This window comes from Diachasma alloeum, unplaced genomic scaffold, assembly GCF_001412515.2.
Source record: "Diachasma alloeum isolate Michigan unplaced genomic scaffold, Dall2.0 Dall_scaffold_00535, whole genome shotgun sequence".
In the NCBI taxonomy this organism is placed as follows: domain Eukaryota; kingdom Metazoa; phylum Arthropoda; class Insecta; order Hymenoptera; family Braconidae; genus Diachasma; species Diachasma alloeum.
The window spans coordinates 253,953-274,180 of record NW_021680667.1 but is presented as its reverse complement, the minus strand read 5'-3'; the positions used below and the strand labels follow the sequence as shown (position 1 = coordinate 274,180).

The 20,228-nt window shown below is 41.8% G+C and overlaps 1 protein-coding gene across 2 annotated transcripts in view; it reads right to left on the bottom strand.

Moving 5' to 3' along the window:
- Positions 1–10,482: 10,482 nt before the first annotated feature.
- The window catches only part of LOC107042904 (serine/threonine-protein phosphatase 6 regulatory subunit 3), a gene marked incomplete at its 5' end in the record, with an annotated part of 232,464 nt that continues 222,718 nt past the window's right edge, over positions 10,483–20,228 (bottom strand). For both annotated transcript variants that reach the window (XM_015264154.1, XM_015264155.1), the window contains 2 exon segments: positions 10,483–10,917; positions 11,134–11,494. In XM_015264154.1, the coding sequence (XP_015119640.1) occupies positions 10,866–10,917; positions 11,134–11,494 (413 nt within the window).

Genomic DNA, 20,228 nt, shown 5'->3' with positions numbered 1-20,228 from the left:
TGGCAATAATAGGTTTGACCGGGGAAGTATCTCCTGAAGACGAGAAAGAGAAAAAGAAAAGAGAAAAGTCAGCAGGAGAAAGAGGGGGTAACTCTGAGTGGGAGAATCAGGAGCGTGTCATGACGAACGAGTACGAATCACCACCTAGGGGTGGCGCCGCAGGAAGGGAAGAGGAACTCTCGAGGGAGATTCGCAAACTACAAACGGGAACCGATACTAAAGTCGGAGAGAAAGCGAAGAGGAAGAGGGAAAGGTCGCCTAAAGAATCTAGGAAAGAGGAACCTACTGACAAGAGGGCATTCCCTCTTGAATGAGGAGGAACTGAAAGGAGGAACTATTTCCTGAGGAGTTCAGAGGTAAATATCTTTGCTAAAAGCAAAATTATTACCCACACACCCCCCAGAGAAAGGAGGAGTCTCAGCATTCCGAGGGAAAGTTGGGGAGCTTCCCAGGATAACCAGAAGGAAATCGTGGACAACCCTAAACCTTTGTTGAGGACGTGTAATGCTGATATCTTGGCAGGTGCTAAACTGGAGGGGAAGAAGGATCTAGATAGGGATAAAATAGAAGAGGGAGAAATCGTAGAACTCCAGGAGGGCCTGGGAAGTGCTGCAGAGTGTGAAATATCACGTCGAAAGTCTATTAAACGGTACGGAGTTCCTTTGGAAGAAAACAAGTGTGGAGAATCCTGCAGTTGGTGTAACACAGGATGGAAAGAAACAAGTGGGTATCAATACAGTGACAGACGGAGAAGGTCATGTATGTCAGTCCTGTGGCCAATGGTGCAGTCCACACAGAGCAGCGGACGATCAAGGGGTGATCAAAAGGCTGGACAACACTGAGGAAATGCTCAAGACAATGATGGCTAGGGAGAGGACCCCAAACAGGAGATCAGACTTGATTGACACAAAACTCCAGGACGTACTGTGTGATATCTTGAGCGGAGTAAAAAGAGTCAATGAAACGGCGCAAACTGTGGGAAGATGGGTGCCCTCCGGTTTCGACGAAATAAAGAAAGACTTGGAGTTGTCATTTGCCAGGGAGTGGAGACAGAGAGAAGACGTTACGGGGCATCGCCCGTGACCAGTATATCTCAGAGCAGAGGGCCAGATGATAACAACGTCCAAGACCTGGAGGAGGATGTGAGGCTGAATGAGGATTTTATTAATAGTAGGAGGCTTTATTAATAGTAGGATCCAAATGCTAGCCATTCAGATGCTGCTCACCGCAGACTTCCTCTTTACGCTGGCCCACCATAGCCAGAAGAGCGCGCTGATGAGGAAACAGCATCTTCTGAAGTTGGAAAAATTAGGAATTATGGTGAAGAACGATCTAACTCTGAGGGAGAGAGAGATGACTGAGTACCACCAGTCGCTGGCTGTTCGAGCAAGGGATCTGGGGAGACCGGCGAGGGTACTGGATTTTCAGCAGAGCATCTGCTTGGACAATACCAAATTTAAATGGAACGAGGAACGAGCCGACCTAATCATCAAGGAAGAATAAGCTAGGAGACGAGATGTGGACAGGGACGAGAGAATCTTCACTGGTGGTAACAATAAGAATAATGAATGACTAGTTGGGGGGGGGGGGGACAAAATCAGGGCCACCTGCTAGAATGTTGCAGGGCTCAAAGGGAATAAATTGAAGAGGGTTTGGAAAGATATCGCCAAGTTCGATATTATAGTTCTACTAGAAACCAATGTAACCAATTCCAAGCAGGAGGACCTGATAAAGAGGGTAAAAAGTATTAGCAGTGATTTCACGTGGGTCCATCAGGAAGCCATTAAAAAGAACAAAAAGGGGAGGGGCAAAGGAGGGATTTTATTGGGGATCAGGAACACTTTGGGGAGCACTATTAGAGTTAAAACTTGGACTGATAAAGCAGTTATATCGGGAGTCAAGTTGAATGAGGGGAACAGGAAATGTAGACTGATTGCAGGATACAATAATGTTAGGATTGACCAATTATTAAAAGAAATAACTGATGAAATAGATGAGGGCAGGGAATTAGGGGAAGCTATAATAGTTATGGGAGATCTCAACGCTAGGGTGGGCACGATACAAGCGGGGGATGGAGATGAATGCTTCAATCGCAGATCCATTGACAAGAAAGTGTTTAGGGAGGGTAGGAAACGAGTAGAATTCTGTGATACCGAGGGCTTGGTGTTAGCTAATGGGGCTATCAGGCGTGACTGGAAGGGAGCCATCACCTTCGTGGGAAATCGGAATGATGTAGAGGGCTCGGTCATAGATCTAGTTTTACATGAAAGGGACTCGTGTGTCCTAGAAGAGATGCATATATGGCCTACAATTGACTCGAACCACCTGGGGATTGCCTTAACTCTACGGGGACCCAATAGAATGGCAGCTAAAGTACCAGAACACTCAAAGGAGAAAGAGGAATCGGGCAAGTCCAGATAAGGTGAGATCAAACTCGTGTGGAAGCCAGTGGTCGGTGAAATTTATCAGGGATACCTAGGATGTAAGGAAATAATCTCAGAGGAGGGGGAGGATATTAATTGCCGCTGGGAAAAAATCAAGTCTGCAAGCCTTGAAGTGGCGAATGAAGCAGGGATAACTAAGAGGGTAGACAGGAGAGGTCCAAGAAATGATCATGAGTGGCTGAGGGACGAATATAAAATCCAAAGAGGTATGGTGTTCAGCCTACTCAAGCGCTATCTCCGTCACCATGAAGTCGGAGACAGGGAAAAATTTCAAGAAGAAAGAGCTAAGATGAAGCAAATGGTCAAGGAAAAATTACGAGAAATGGCTGAGGCAAAGAAAAATACAGTCAAAGCAGCTAGGGACATGGGAGAGGTTTGGAGAGCGATAACGGACTGTCGACCACATGGGAGGACGAAAGGAGCTTCAATTGCTAACGAGCGATGGCCGAACCAGATGGCGAAGCAACTGGGAGGCGCCAATATCACTAGGGATGAAAACAAAGAATGAAAAGGGTGGGAAGAGTGGGTTAAGGTAGACGAACTCGATAAGGCCATTACGTTTCTAGAACTCTGTGGAGCTCTGAAAGTTTTAAAAAATGAGAAAGCAGTGGGAGAGGATGGGATTACTGGGGAGTTTTTGAAGAATCTTTCTGACAACTGGAAAGAAGAATAGAAGGATAGAAGGTTGTGCAGAAGGGATGGGAATCTGGGGTCCTGATAAAGGGGAGGCAAGTAACGCGTATCTTTCCCATCCACAAGGGGGGGGGGGACGAGAATGTGGTAGAAAACTACAAGGGTATTTCACTTTTAAACCTGGGATATAAGCTGTTAACCAGCATCATGACCAAACGTCTAAGCGCATGGCTAGAAAGAGAGGACAAGGTCAGGGTAAGTCAGGGGGGGTTTAGAAGGAAAAGGGAGACCAGGGAATATTTATCCTCAACTCACTGATTGGAAAGAGAATAAAAAATAAAGGGGGAAAATTGTACGCAGTATTCATCGATCTGACGACAGCGTTCGATACGGTCGATCGGGACCTGCTTCTTGAGAAGCTATGGAAATTGGGTATTAGGGCCCGCTTCTATAATATGGTCAAGGCTATTTACAGCTGTACAGAGAATGAGGTGTAAGGATATTTTCCCGGGTTCTTCACCAAGGAAAAATCCAAACTACTTTTTAGTAGTCTCTATCGTTCAATAATCGGGCGCCAGCCGAACCTTCACGGGAGGTTCGACGAAAACCGGCCTCTGAAACAAACTCGTCCACTCAGAGCACTTCTGTGGCTGGGCAAAGGGTTGCCCAGCTACCATCAGTGCGACACGGTAGAGTGGGCGAGGTCCACCGGGAATCCTATGCCAAACGTCATTAGCTGCTATTCCAGGCTGGAAATTAAGTCTCACAGCCTAATCATCCATGCAAATTGAATTTGCACTCATCCTGGAGGGTTTTTCACTCTCTCAGTAGGCTTTCTTCTCCCGAGTATTTCGACTCGGGAGTGTTTCAGAGTTAAATGCGAATTAGCCGGGACTCCTCGGAGCCTGGGACGCCGAGAAGCTGTTCCGACCAAAGTGGGACACTGTTACCCACTTCACGACTACCCACACTCTCGGCCACCAGTTACCGCTTCGGTCATCGCGCATCACTGCCTCCGGGTAGTTCTAGAAATGGCGCCGTATGGTCGGGCCGACAGGAGGATTGCTCTACTCCAGGCCCACGGGCCCATACGCCTCAAATCGTTCCGCCGAGGCCAGATAATGCCGGAAACCACAAGGTCGTCACCAAGAGTTCCGAAATAACTCTTTTTCCCGTTTGTGGGGGATGCAGGAGCATCCTCCTACGTTCGCTACTATCAGTTATGCACCTAGCTGCGCTCAGCTATTCGCCCACCATCCCTTGGTCATCTTCCAAGCCAACACCACAGTATATATCGGAGAAATCCTTTCGACTTCTCCGCTTGAGAGTCCGCATTCGACTAACTCAGAATCTTACGAGGGCCTTCTCCCCCTAGTCTGGATATCTCAGCGACGATGGGTCATTCCGTTACCCTATCCCCACCAATCAACCCGACGGGATCCCGGGGGCACCAGTCCTCTCACCTGGCGGTTGTTCCCTAGTCTACTCTGACATAGCCTATGGAATCGCCCAGTTGGACAGCCTATACGTCGGCCTCTTTTCCCCTAGCACATGCTGGGCGAATTCCAAAATAGCGATAGTCTAGTAACGTCCTCCAGACCTACAGGGGTCGCCGGTTTCACCCATAACCGCTATGCCTTAGGTCTTTCATCGGTTTGTCGCTCTTCTCATCCACATCCAGTCGCGGCTATTTCAGCCGCCTCTAGATGTCACTAACTGTCTCTCTTCAATAAGTTGACAGTTCACATATGTTTTTGAGAGGATTTCAACCCGTAACTGGAATATCTCGCTACAGAGGTTATCACGGGAGTGGGAATCACTGAGAAGTTTTCGACGGAAATAGAAATGAGGCAAGGTAGCCCCCTGAGTCCAATTCTTTTCAATTTGTTTATCGATGACATAGATAGTAGATGGAAAAAGAAAAATGAGAGGGGGGGTCTGCCATAGGAAAAACGAAAGTTTATTGCCTGAAATACGCAAATGACATTGTGGCTGCGGCTGAGGACGCAGGGGGGCTGCAAAGCATGTTTGACACCGCCGAGTGTTATTTTACAAGAAATGAACTTGAAATCAATATGAATAAAACTAAGATGATGATTTTTAGGGGTGGGGGACGAAGGAAAAAGGGAGAGTTTTGGAAAATTGACGGAAAGGAAATAAAGGTAGTGAACAATTTTAAATACCTGGGATACTGGTTTTCATCCAGGAACTCGAGAGAGGGTCACATCCGTAAAATGGGAGGTAAGAGGGTAAAAGCAGTTAATGCAGCGTGGGGAGTGACGGCAAGAACGGAATTACACACCCTCAACAGTAGACTATATCTTTTAAACACATTGGGTAAGGCGGGGGCGATGTATAGAACAGAGATCTGGGGGTGAAGAGGAGACAACCTATAGAGTGAGTACACGGAAGGGTTACGAAAATGACGATGGGTGTATCCAAGGTAACGCCAGATTATCTATGAAGGGCTGAAAGCGGCAGAGAGAGAGTGAAATTTTTGAATCCAGAAGACGTGTGCTCCATTTCCATTGAAGGCCCATGGACGTTGAAAAACACTCAATATCCACCGTATATTAAACGTACTCTCAACGTTTATGACGTTTGTTTTCTGTTAACGTACATTGTAAGTTTCGATGTCCACATTTGATTGTATCAAGGTCATTATTGACGATAATTAAAAAATTAATTACCGTATTAAAGACTCACGTAACTAAATTATTAGTGTTAGTACATTAATAACATTAGTTCGAAGTTCAAACAATCGTGCGTCTGAAGGGCGAGTTGGGTCCAAGGGTCAGAAGGGTTAGTTGAGTATAAGGATTAATTGAGTATAAGGGTCAGATGAGTATAAAGGGGAGTTGAGTCCAAAAGATTACGCGAATCTAAGGATCAGATAAGTGAAAGCCTGAGTTGAGATTGAATGTCAGTTGAGTTGAAAGGTGAGTTGAGCCTAAGGGTCAAAAGAGTACGAAGAGTCAGGCGAAACCACGGGTCAGTTTTGTAAGGGTCAGAGAATTCAAAACCTCCGTTGAGTTCAAATGTCAGTTGAATTTAAGGGCCAGTTGTGTGTAAGGGTCAGTTGAGTGTATGGGTCAGGTGAGTGCGAAGGCCTTATTGGGCCTGAGAGTCAGATGAGTCTAAGACGAGAATAAGGGTCAAATGAGTCTGAGGGTCAGATCGATTCTGAGGGTAAGGTGAGCCAAAGGTCATCTGACTTTTAGATTGAACTGATCCTTAAACTCAACCCAACATTTTACTCATCTGACCTTTAGATTCGCCTGACCCTTCGTGCTTTTTTTACTCTTAGGCTCAACCGACTCGTAGATTCGCGTGATCCTTCACACTCAACTGACCCTTAAATCCGCCTGACACTTTGCAGTTGTTTGACCCTTAGACTCAACTGACTTAGATTCGCCTGATCTTTCGGACTCAAATAACCCTTAGACCCGTCTGACCCTTGAACTCAACTGACATTTGGACGCAATTGACCGTTAAACTGAACTGAAGCTTTTGAGTATCTGACCCTTACTCACCAGACCCTCAAATTCGCATGATCCTTCGGACTCAACTAATCCTTACACCCATCTAACCCTTAAACTTAACTATCACTGAGACGCATCTAACCTTTAAACTCAACTCAGACTTCTACTTATCTGACCCATACTCAACTGACCCTTATAGTCATCTGACCCTTCGTACCCATTTGACCCTCAGATTCGTGTGATTCTTCGGACTCGGCTGACCTTTATATCCATCTGGCCCTATGCGGAAAGTTTTACGCTTATTAATAAAAAAAAACCCATCTGGCCCTAATATTAATCTGATCCTTAGATTCATTTGACCCTTAAACTCAATTGACCCTTCAACTCAACTGACACTTGAACACAACTGATCCTTAAACTCAACTGAGCCTTTTACTTATCTGACCCTTACTGAACTGACTCTTACATTCGCCTGACCCTTCGTACTTCTTTGACCATTAGGTTCAACTGACCCTTAGATTCGCGTGATCCTTCAGACTCAACTAACTCTTACACTTACCGGATCTTTACACTCACTGACATTTATATGAAGGGTCCGACTCTTAGACGCCTTAGACCTATATGGATCTAATTCCCTCTCATCTCCGCCCCCTGCTCCTTCCTTCGCAATTTCCTGTATTACTCTATTACCTACTTTCTTTCGGTTTTTTCCTATTTTTCTTCCTATTAGTTGCTTATATAAACCCGAAAAAAATACAACTCGCCACAAGCAACTGTACAGCTCAGAAGCATACCGGCGGGGGAGGGGGGGGGCGGGTATCCTGCGCTCACTGAGCTTGAGCAGTAGCGAGTAAAACCAGAAAAAGGATGGGTGACCGAAAGGGAACACGGCAAAACTACAAGCAGAGATATCTCGAGAACCAATGGACCGATACGTTTTTTTCTTTTTTGCCCATATTTATTTCACCGAGTTAATAATATTTATATTTTTTGCCATTCTTCCACCGATTAATTTATGCAAGATTTAATCAATTAATCGATGTCAAAAGGGAACTGGTAGTGTGAAGAGGGTAGGGGGGAGGAAGGAAGGAAAGAATGTACGGTGGAGGAACGTTGGGGATACGTTTACTTTCAACCTAATTTCAACGTACAATCTGGAAAAAATGGAAAAAAAGAACCGGTATTTACGTCGAAAGTAGGTTGAATTGGTGCATTTGAGCCTGTACACTGGACAACGTACTTTCAACGTCCTAAACCAACCAGTGGACCTTGAAACTAAGTTGGGAGACCCGGTAAAATTTCGACTCGAGAAGATGGGTGAAACCTTGGGGTCCCCTTGCCTCAAGAAGGAACTCAAGGCACAGTTGAACCGAAATCCCTCAGCTTGAGGTAGAGAGCTGCAGGAGGCGTTAGGGGAGTCGGAAGGCCAGGGATTACTGGGGGACCTGAAGGAAGGAAAACTCGAGGGGAAGGAATTCAGAAAGAAGGTTGGAGAGTACCTGGACAAAGGAAGGGAAGAAGTGCGGGCTACGGGCAAGGAGAAAATTCGTCGCTCCAAGTTCATTCCAAGCTATAAATACCTGAGGAAGGTAGATGATGATTTTCGCTACTGGAGAATGAAAGGAGTATCTTGGGGGGACAAAGTGATGTGGGCGAGGCTGCGCTGTGGAAATATCGGAAAAGATAGTAATAAAGGATATGAGGATATAAGTTGTACAGGGTGTCCCATAGCATGTGACCAAAGTAAATTGCATAGAATACCGCAAGGTGGCAGTGCAGTCTAAAGTCTAATTGGTTCAAGTGGAGACTCTCCGCAAATTTCAGTCATGCTTCCGTCGCTCGAGAATTGCAGTACTAAAATGGAAAATTTAACCATCGAACAAAAATCATTCCTCATCAAATCATACTACCGAAAAGGAGATTCAGCTACTGCAGCTATAAGAGCATTTCATTCTGAGTATGGCACACACACCAGAGTGTCTGATTCAAGTTTCAAACGGTAAATAAAGTGAATGAACTAACTAACCAAGAAATTTTTTCTTGTTTTGTTGAAAATTTACGTATTTTTGGACCAATTATGGGTATTTTCAGGATAATTAAGAAATTTGATCAGTACGGTACACTAGACGATAGAAGGCACGATAGATGAGCATCCTGGTCCTTCACGTACTGTAACCATGGATAAAGTTGTCCGCAAAACTGAAGAACATTTCAAAAAATATCCAAATACCTCTTCGAAAGGCTTCTCAAACCTTGAAAGTCTCAAAAACTTCACTTCACCGCATCTTGAAAGTGTTTTTAAACTTCCATCCCTACAAAATTTCTCTACATCAATTTTTAAGTGAGGAGGCGATGGCTCGCCGTGTGCAATTTTGCCAAGAACTTCACAATTTTTTTGAATCCGAGGAAATGAGGGCACAGAATATCATCTTCTCGGACGAAGGACATTTCTACTTAAGTGGCTTAGTAAACAAACAAAATTTTCGCTTTTGGGGGACTGAGTCACCTCACGTTATTGAAACCAAGTCCTCACATCCAAAAAAAGTCACTGTATGGGCGGCATTTACAATAAAAGGTATTTTCCTTGAATTTATTGAGAATCCGACAATCAGTGCTGATATTTACTGTGAGTTCTTGAAGAAGAAACTTCAACTGCTGAAGTATTTGAAATACTTTTTTCCGTTTACGGCACTCGTGTGTTAGGCTTAGGTTACCCTAAGTATGCCCATGGGGGCGTGGAATGGCCGCCTTACTGCTCGGACTTAAATCCCTACGTTTTTTGCCTATGGGGCTTTCTCAAAGACAAGTGCTATGAGAAACATCCGACGACAGTGGAAGAGTTGCAAGACGCAATGAGGGATGCTATTCGAGCTGTTGATAAAAACACAATATAGTGCATCTATACCAGTTTCGAACGCACGATAGAGTTTTGTAGTGCAAATGATGGCGGACACTTGGAAGGAATTGTATTGTAATTTTCCAAATGTTTCTTGTACAATAAAAAAAGAACAATTATTTACATTTTACTGCATCCAAGTTATTTGCAATTTACTTTGGTCACATGGTATGGGACACCCTGTAGACTATGCAGGGGGCCACAGAAGACCTGGAGCACATATTGGTGTGTGACACCATAAAGGAGGGGGGGGGGGTTCCTGAAGGAAGCATGGGATGATTGAAGAACTCTCAGTAGGGAAGAGTCAATTGTAGAGATATTGGGATGGAGACCGATTCCGGAACTCTGTCACTTCTTCAGGGAATGGGAAAAATTGATTGGATGAATGGAGAGGGAGCAGAGAAGCATATCTGTTCATACTTACTGATGAACCTCCTGTTCGTCCACTTACATTATTTTACCGTTAGTTTGATCTAGGACTACAGGGAGTAGGAGGGAAAGGAAACTGAGAGTCGTAATGAAGACGTCGCAACCGAGGAGTACTTTCTGTAAACCGATTCGATGGCGTTGGTGATAGCTGCGCGAGTTCCCAGTTTTTTCTTTTCCTTTTTATGTCTTATTCTGCACTTCAAGTAATTCAAGCCCTCAGATCCTAGGCGAAAAAAGGTCAAAGACTGGAACGCTAAGTTTTACTTATTCTAGACTCAATTACCCTCTTTGTAAGAATTCTCATGTTAATCAAGTATTATTTCAAGATATGTTAAGCTAGTCAAAGCAAAATATGTACTGTTATATTAATTATAACAGCCCTTATGGCATTTATGTGTTTTTTCTTTTGGCCAACTAATAAGGATTGTAAATCTGATACTGATTCATAATGTGATATTGTCACCAATGTTCGCTCACACCTGGGGTTTTACATTAAAAAGAAGGGAACAAAATATACAGACCCGAAATGATATACATATGGATGTATAAATAAAATAAAATGCTAGTTTGTAAATAGTAAAAAATAGTAATGGTAATATGAAGTAGTAGTATTTTTATTTGTTTTGTAATTTCTTTCCAGATCCTGAAAAAGCTAAAATATTTGGCGAAACGTCGCATCTGTGACAAATTAACGAACGTTGTTGTTTTTTTTTCATTAATCCAAAATTTTCCCTTCATCCCTACTAAGGATTTATAAATATGGAAATGAACAGCAAAATTAATTGTAATGTGAATATTTCGTCAACAAAATGGTGGATGTTAACTTCATCGGCTCTTTCATGAGAATAACTTCATACGAATTTTCAGAACTTTGTACTGCTAGTAAATATAATTCGAGAAATATACAAAAATTCTCATTGTGTACTCATTTGGCTTACCACCTTTTTCGATCATGCGTGAGATGATTTTCAAAAGCCATAATTATCTGTGGTAGATTAATGGACAACAAGCTATACCCTGTAGTGAAGAAGGCCTGAAAGTTACACCAATTCCGTACAAATTATTTGCGAATATCTCACGAACTATTGGAGCATAAAATCATCTGTTGATAGCATTCTGTGAAAGTCTCCTTTCCAAAAATCTTTGTCAAATAATTCGAGGAATTCTTCTTGGAATAATCTTCAATTCTACACGGCAGTACTTATCATTATCTTAATATTCTCTTGAAATGATGAATCGGTACAACTACCTTTCACTCTGGGTCCTTTTTTCAGGTTCATTCATCAGCTCACTTGCAGGAAGGCTCTCAGTTATAATACTTGTTTCGTTTTTCTCATTTTCCTTTCGACTTCCTTCAACAATTGGCTTTTTCTTGATAGATGTATTTAACGCCTCTGAACATTCGGTCATCGTTGTTTCAGGTACTGCTCCCTGTTTATCGATCTCTTTAGTATTCTGGGGTGCCGACGAACTCGTTATGTTCAGCGTGCTCTCAAAATTATCAAAATTAGCCCAATCAGCGCATTCTTCGGGCTGGGTGGCAGCTACGTCCCATGGGTTCACTTGAGGGAGCACGATATTACTTGAAATTGGCTCTGCTGAGTCCCAAGCTGAAGAAGGAACGTTTTATAGAATTGTAATAATCCATAAAGCTTCTTAATCGATTCTATTTCAACAGAAACTATGTACATTAAAAAAATTTAAATTATTTTAGGAATGTTTCGGAAACTTGACAATTGAAAAATACAATTCAAGGAACTATAACTAATGGAGCTAAGGGAACATAGGCTATATTCTGAGTGTTCTAAGTAATTAAAAGGAGGAATGGAAGAGCGAAGTTGCTTTGCAAACTGAAGTGGGTAAAATGGCGAGCTTCCAAATAGATTCACTTTGGTCTTTGGAATCAGTCAACTTTCACATTTTCTGATCTTGCTAGGATTCGACATGAATAAACTCATTCAATAATGCTAATTATTAATTGAAAAAGCATTCTTTTAATAATAATAATAATTATTCAACAAAATCAATTCCAAAATACAGGGTGTCCCAAAACGCCAGTTATCTATCAGGGAATGAACGAGGCTGTTCCGAGTCGAAAGTTTTTCTTTAACTCTTGGCTCCGGGGCGTAGTTAATGAGCTCTTAGTTGATGAAATTGGAAAATCACGGCGCATTGGAGTAGAAACTGAAGGACAAGAACGGGAATGGACGGAGAGGGGGGAAGATTGCTCCGACATGGATATCAGAAATCTTTGAGTTACTCGGGTTTTCCTGAAAAGGTCTTAGCCGATCCACTTCCCTCTCCTTTCACTAGCGCATCTTCAACTGAAATTCAATCGCTATAGACAGTGGCGGGCACTACTAATACATTAGTACTTAAATTTCTATGAGAAGTATTAAGTGCTTAGGAATTATTCCTTCATTAAGTACAAGTTTCTGAGTTACTTAGTATTTTAAACTATCTGAGTACTAGTCGTCCAAGTATTTAGTACTTAACCCTCGATCACTTGCACTCGGCCGCCAATCTTCATCCGCCCCACGGTTGGCGCAGCGCCGCTGGGGTAAACCGAGCGCTCTGTTGCCCCGTCGGCGTTTAGGGCTACTCTGTAATAGAGAGGTATCCAAGGTGTTGCAACAGGCGACATTGATACCCAGTCGGGTTCTCGGTAGAAACCACTGGAATATACTATATACTGAAAAGGGCACTGCAATGCCACAATCGTGAACGGAAAACGAGCCAGAGAGAAGTAGATTTTGGAGGCTACCTCTCTCACTCTCTCGATGGTGCGCATGCGCGTAACGTACCAAACCACACACGGTACAAGCGAGTTGAGAAGCTTAGGTTGAGTTATGCGTAGTGAATTGATGTATTAAAGATTGTTTTGATGCTGGAAGGATAATTAAATATTGGGAAGTTCTACTTTTTCATCATAGTATTGGAAAAATCAAATAGAGATCAGAACCTCGACGCATGTTCTTGAATTTGAGGAATTAATTCCTCTTGCAATAAGTTTATATCATTCAAATATCAATTTTCTGTTTCAGGAATTATATTGGACATACCGAAATTTGAAATTCTGAATACTGAGGACGGTATGGACTCAGAGGAGTTCGATTTCCCGTCAGATTAATTGAATAAAGCATCTATTGAATTGTATATTCTTATGTATTTTTTCCACGTCAATTTACTCATAACAGAATTGTAAATACCCCTTGTATCAGTATACATTAGGAAAGAATAAATTTTTCTACTGTCACATGTTATGAGTTTGAATTTTTCACAAAAATGACATATGCAACCAAACAGAACTGAATGCCAATGCTAAATTCTATACGTTGTCTAAGCTAAGAGAATACTTTCGGAGCCGACGGTACGACAGAGACAGGTGGCCCCCAAAATCGACCCTCTCTCTCGGCTCGCTAAGGGTGGCTCAGTGCCCTTTCCAGTATATAGTATATTTCAGTGGTAGAAACCAAGTAACCCGACATGAAAGTCTGGGTATCAATGTCACCCGTTGCCGTTCCGGTTCCGGGCGACCGCATATCCATCTATTTTAGAGTAGCCCTTACCGCTACGCGCACATTTCAAGTGTGGTAGTGAAAAACAGGGACTCACTCGCACCGGGCGACGCGGCATCGCTTTTCTGTCCGTTCAACATTCCTTTTTCGTTTTAGCTAAACGCATTTCCCGAGAAAAAAACGTACAACGCCAGCACTTAATAAAAGGATTGAAATAAGAAGTCTAATTTTTAAGCGCAGTGAATTGATGTGTTAAAGATTGTTTTGATACTAGAAGGATAAATAAATATTGGGACATTCTACTTTTTCATCACAGTATTGAAAAGATCAAATAGAGATCAGAAACTCGAGGCATGTTCTTGAATTTGAGGAATTAATTCCTCTTGAAATAAAAGTTGATATCATTCAAATATCAACTTTCTGTTTCAGGAATTATATTGGACATACCAAAATTTGAAATTCCGAATACTGAGGACGGTACTGACTCAGAGGATTTCGATTTCCCGTCAGATTAATTAAATAAAAAATCTATTGAATTGTATTTTCTTATGTATTTTTTCCATGTCAATTTACTCGAAATACCCCACAAAAATAACATTAACCTACACGCGGGATACCACCGAGAGGAGGGAAAACCGACGCCATTACTTGATGGCTTAATGGCTTGGGCCCGACTAATTACTAAGCCGGCCAACACGGAACTGATGTCGGGGGTCAGTACTGCGACACACTAGACCCGCGAGAATTCCGACCAATCGAGCTGAGCTCTGATTGGTGGAGACGTTTCACTCCTCAAAGGTGTGAGCCTTAAGGGAACCACCGAATAAATTCGGGGAGAACAAAGGCGTAACTATCCAAAAATCCGAATTAATATATTGTAACAGTTTAATTGAACAAAGCTCAGCTAATAAATAATTTTAACGAACTGAACCGAACTGATGGACGTTCGGATAATTACTAAGGGCTTTTGGCGCCTCCCCCGAATCGGTTCTCCGGGATTCACGGGGTTAAAAGACCAATACTCCTAACTAATCTCTCTAATTTTCCAAAAACTCTAAAGCAACCTGGCAATTCACTGGATACAAGGGTTGCACTTGTTCCACGTGACCTTTCACCGAAAAACTAAAACGTAACCAATTAATCCCCATAAAATCCATTGTAATTTGGAGCGCCGGCATTTCAGCCGAACCTGATCGATTTCCCGTAAGATTCACAATAGGGTGGACCTCATAAAGAAATCGGATGACTCAATATGTTGATCCTTCTTCGCGATGACTTCACGGGCCCTCAAAAACACGTAATTAATAGATTTTGCCAAAAAATTGTACTCTAGAGGCAATTCCAAAATTCCAAAACTCTAAAAATTCACCACGCCATAGCGGGAGCTCTAAACTCATCAATTCTCATAACGATAATCGTATAAATTACCACACTGAAGTGGGATTGCTCCATATCCAAAAACTCCACCGAAGTGGGATAAACTCTAATCTCAAAATTCCTTCACCGAAGTGGGAAAACCAAATTTCTTTCTCTCTCTCTCTCTACTCGTTACTCACGGTTCGTCGTATAATGTCGCAGGGGTAGGTTGTTATCAGATCGCTTGGTGTACCTAACGAACATCCCCACATGTTCGTTACAGTTACGCGGATTACGGGACGGCAAATTCACTATGAGATGAAAAAAAACAAAACGTGAATATATCAAAAACTTTGTATGGGCGAGTATTCATATTTTGATTGATCTCGATCGGTGGCGGTAAGACAAGTATTAAAAAAAATTGAAATCGGACCAGTATTTTAGGAGGTATTGAGCAAAACAGTTTTTCACAAAAAGTTAAATATCTTCTAAACCACTTGGTCAATTTCGCCTACTCATCAAGTCATTCTGTAATATCATAAGAGCTACAATCGAACCAAATTTTAATATTCTGTCTCAATTTTTTCGGGAGTTATTGTGTATATATCAATTTAATGATAAAAATGAAAAATTCTAATTATCATCAAACTGTCCCTAGTTTTGTAGGGATATTATGACTTGATTTGATAGATATCATAACAAGCAACACTTTGCCGTCGTAAAAATTCAATTAGATGACTTAGTTTTTGAGACAATGAGGAAAAACAGTTTTTGAGAAATTGCTATACCTCAAAAACTAATTGACCGAGTGGGCTGAAACTGTGCCCAGAGCTGTTCCCAAATGATAGCAATTATGTGACAGAATTTCAGCTTTATAGCTGCAACTTTACTTGTCTTTTTGTTGAGATTTATAAAAAATTTCCGAAAAATCTGCACACACATGCGGAGATACATACACACATTTTCTAAAAACATCATATTTTCACGTTTCATGACATTCTACATTATTTCCAAACAAATTAGAAGATCGTAAAAATGACCGATCACAAGGCTTTCATTTGGAAGTAATATTTAAAAAAAAACAAACAAATTTAATCACGGAATGTATCAGGAGGCTACACCAACCTCCTAAAAATTCACCAATCCCCTCCAATTGGTACTTAGGCATATTAAGGGCATATATATTAAGTAAAAAATTAATTTTTCCCGTTTTTTACGGAAGAAAAATCGCATCCAAAAAATATTGTATGAAGCTAAAAATTGTCATCAGAAAATATGTCAGGGGGCTTCCACAACCCCTTGAAAAATCATCAAACACCTCCATTGGTACTTTAGGGGGATAATGGTGTATAACTGATGATGTTCAACTCCATCATATTCATTCACTCAAGGATGGATCAAGGGAATTTGGAGTAAATTAATGCGACACTAGTTAAATTGTTATTTACGCGACGTTTCGCTGACATATTTCAGCTTCCTCAGGCTCTGGAAAATTACAATTACAAAATCCCATCAAAAAACCAACAGAAATACCCAGGCCTATCCAACTGGGTCTAAACCTCAGCAATAACCTCCAACAACAATTCATCGATCATAAAGTCTAACTAATTTCATTCTATCATACAAAACAAACATTAATGAAACGTCAAATGAAACACAAACTGTACCTTGACATAACTAGCGTGTGGTCAACTTAATAAATATGATAATCATATGGGAATTCAGAACTCGCATCGCAGCAGAGAAATAAACACAAAGCACCATAACAGTTCAACTGACAATGACTCCTCCTGACGTCATGCGATAACAGCTGTCGCCTCCCGCGTCAACCGCTCAACTCTCAGTTGGGCCTTATGCCACTTATGGCACCACGTTCCGGATCATCCATCAGATGGAATCGATATTCAAGAATTCTTCTTGATCTTGGTTTTATATTTCATCAGCAAACTCCGGTACATGCCGCTCAAATGCTGCGTATCCTCCCTGTTATTCACCGTTGTGTTTAAGCTAATGTGAATCATTTCACTCAAATTGACACGATCCTTGCGGTACCTGCAGAGACAGCAAAGAGAATTCGAGATGCGTTTAATTCCGTCCATCCTCGTATTCAATTCACAGTGGAGAGGAAATCTGAAGGCGCGATTTGTTTCCTGGACGTTAAGATTTCTAGAGAGGACAATGGTCTGGTGACCATTCTGGTCACCCAACATCTCAGAAGATAGGAGTAGTTTTTGGATTACTCCATCGAGCGATTGGTTTCAGTTGCGAGGAATTCCATGATGAGACCATGAACAGAGTTAAAAAGGTGCTCATGGTGAACAACAGCTATCCTGCGAAGTTTTTTTCAAAATGTGTGAGGAGTTTTCGTGAACGAAGAGATCTGCGTAAAATAAGGCCGGACGGGGAACATAAGCCAGGTTTCAGACTCCCGTTGATCAACGGACTATCACTGGGAGTTGAGCGGTTGACGCGGGAGGCGACAGCTCTTATCGCGTGATATCAGGAGGAGTCGTTGTCAGTGGAACTGTTATGGTGCTTTGTGTTTATTTCTCTGCTGCGAAGCGAGTTCTGAATTCCCATATGATTATCATATTTATCAAGTTGACCACACGCTAGTTATATTAAGGTACACTTTGTGTTTCATTTGACGTTTCGTTAATGTTTGTTTTGTACGATAGAATAAAATTAGTTAGACTTCATATTCGATGAACTGTTTTTGTAGGTTATTGCTGAGGTTTAGACCCAGTTGGATAGGCCTGGGTATTTCTGTTGGTTTTTTTATGGGATTTTGTAATTTTAATTTTCCAGAGCTTGAGGAAGCTGAAATATATCAGCAAAACGTCGCGTAAATGACAATTTAACTAGTGTTGCATTAATTTACTCCAAATTCCCTTGATCCATCCTTGAGTGAATGAGACAAAAATTCAATTTTGTGCTTTTTTTATGAAAAAAAAATTCACTCAACATATCCGAAAATAACAAATAATTCTCATTAGGACATATAAAACCCCCTTTCAACCCCCTGAAAAGTCACCGACCCCCACCGATTGGTATTTGAGGTTATTAAGGCCGTAAATAATGAATTTTTCGCCTTCTTGCTTCCGAACGGAAGCTTTGTAATCGTCCTTTTTTCACATTCTCCAATTTTCATCGCAAATGATGTAGAATGGTCTGAAACGTAAAAATACAAAGTTTGGCGACCATGTCTGTATGTGAATATGTCCACGGCCACCTCCCCGATGGTCAATTTTTAGAAAATAGAGTAATTAAGTTGCTAAAATAATTCAAAAAAATTTCAAAATTTGTCAGATTATACGTCTTAATGAGGACTAACTCTGTGCATAATTTCAGTCAAGTAGTTTTTGAGATAAAGCGATTCGTTTTTAAATCGGTTTTCACGAATATCTTTATAATTATTGGAGCGATTTAGGTTTATTTTTCCTCAAAATATTCGTCTTGATGTCACCTACCTAGATCAATCAAAACATCTATACCTGTTCATACAAAGTGTTCGAGATATTCCCCTTTTTCTGGTTTTTCATTAAAATCCTTGTACGCGCGCTAACGTGTGCAAAAATCGAGATATCCACTTGAAATTTGGACAGAATCTTCCTCCTGTGATAACAAAGGTTCGTATTGACGGGAATATTTTCTCAAAATATTGGTCTTGATGTCATCTACCTAGATCTATTAAAACATCTATACCTGTTCATACAAAGTGTTCCACATATTGCTCTTTTTCTGTTTTTTCATAAAAATCCTTGTATTATGCAAAGTACTAGTACTCGTGCCTATGACAGGTATAGGCGGATGACTGTCACAGGCACGAGGAATGGATCCATTCGGAAGCTTACTACCAATGGAAATGGTAGAAATGAAAAGAAGAAAAAGACTAATAACGCAAAAAGAAACGATCGCATGCCTTCTGTCGAATAGGCTCGAACCCCTGCTTGTTTATTACAAACAAATTGTTGCCCCAAAAATATTCAAAAATACTAAATAATTTCCATTGGGGGATGTGTCACGGGATTCCCCCAATCTCCGGAAAGAGCAACGACACCCTGGGATTTTTACGCAAAGGTACTAAAGGGGTAAAAAATGGATTTCTCTCGTTTTCTAAGAAAAAAAACACTTGTATCAAAAATATTGGAAAATACCATTTTAGCCTCTTAATAGCATCAAGTATCAATCCAAGGGATTGGTGATCTTTCAGGGGGTTGAGGGAATCTCTTGAAATATTTCACAATGGAACTTATTCGGCTTTTTGAAGATTTCAATTGCAACTATTTTCTTTGTGTATAAAAAACGCGAAAAAATCAATTTTTATCCTCTTAATGATCTAAAAAGCCGATTCGAGGGAGGTGGTGATGTTTCAGGAGGTTGCGGGAGCCTCCTGACAGATTGTCTGATGACAATTATTTGGTGTTTTACAATATTTTCTACGCAACTATTTTCTTCCGTAAAAAACGAGAAAAATCAATTTCTTATCCCCTTAATACCCCTAAGTCCCAATCGGAAGGGGTTCGTGATTCTTCAGGTCGGGGGAACCTCCTTTCATATTTTTTAATGACAATCATTTTGGTCTTTACATTGTTTCAAGTGCAACTATTTTTTTTTCAACGCATCGTCGAAGAGAGAGAGACACACACCTTCCGATTGCAGCTTCCGATATACACGTGCCGACTCACCGAGTACCTCTCCGCTACGCACCATCGAAGGGGAATCCACACACCTGCCTTCATACACACGAGCATTCATACAGGCATTCATCTTATCAATTCGAGGACTGCTGCTGCTCACTCTCTTCAAAGCGAAAACGCAGCACCGCGCCTCATCTCACGGCGAGGGAGAGAGAAAAGTAACCTCTTCCGTTCATCCACTCCGATGGCTGCGTGAAAAAGTATGTCGACTCACTGACGCTTTTCCGCTCACACATTGTCGAGCACACAAGAGCCAACTCACCGGCCTCTCTCATCATCAACAAGCCCTGTTGCTCCTCTTCGCGAATCTCATGCATATTTCCTGCGAATCAACCTGGACTCTGGAATAACAACAACTCGGAGAACAAACCACGCCTAGTAGCAGTTAGGGTGCCGCAGTCACCTCCATCAACGACATTTTTCTCAAGCTCTTGACCTTGTCTTGTACATTTTAATTTTTTGCTTTATGTCACAGTTCCAAAAAACTACCCTTTTCACTAAAGCAGGGAGTCATGTAGCGCCTCGCTATATCCACACTGAGATGCGTACCGCACCGCTCTCCTACACACACACCTAAGGAACACACGCACGTCTCAGGTGTCGCAATCACTCCCGCTAGAGCAGTCGTGTGCCTCTCGCCACTTGGTGGACATCTCCGCCTCACCTGTATATATATTCATGATACCGACTCATCCTGTACATACTCATGTCACGACAATAAAATAATTATTAACCCCCCCCGAATCGTACACCCCCCCCCCCCCCCCCCC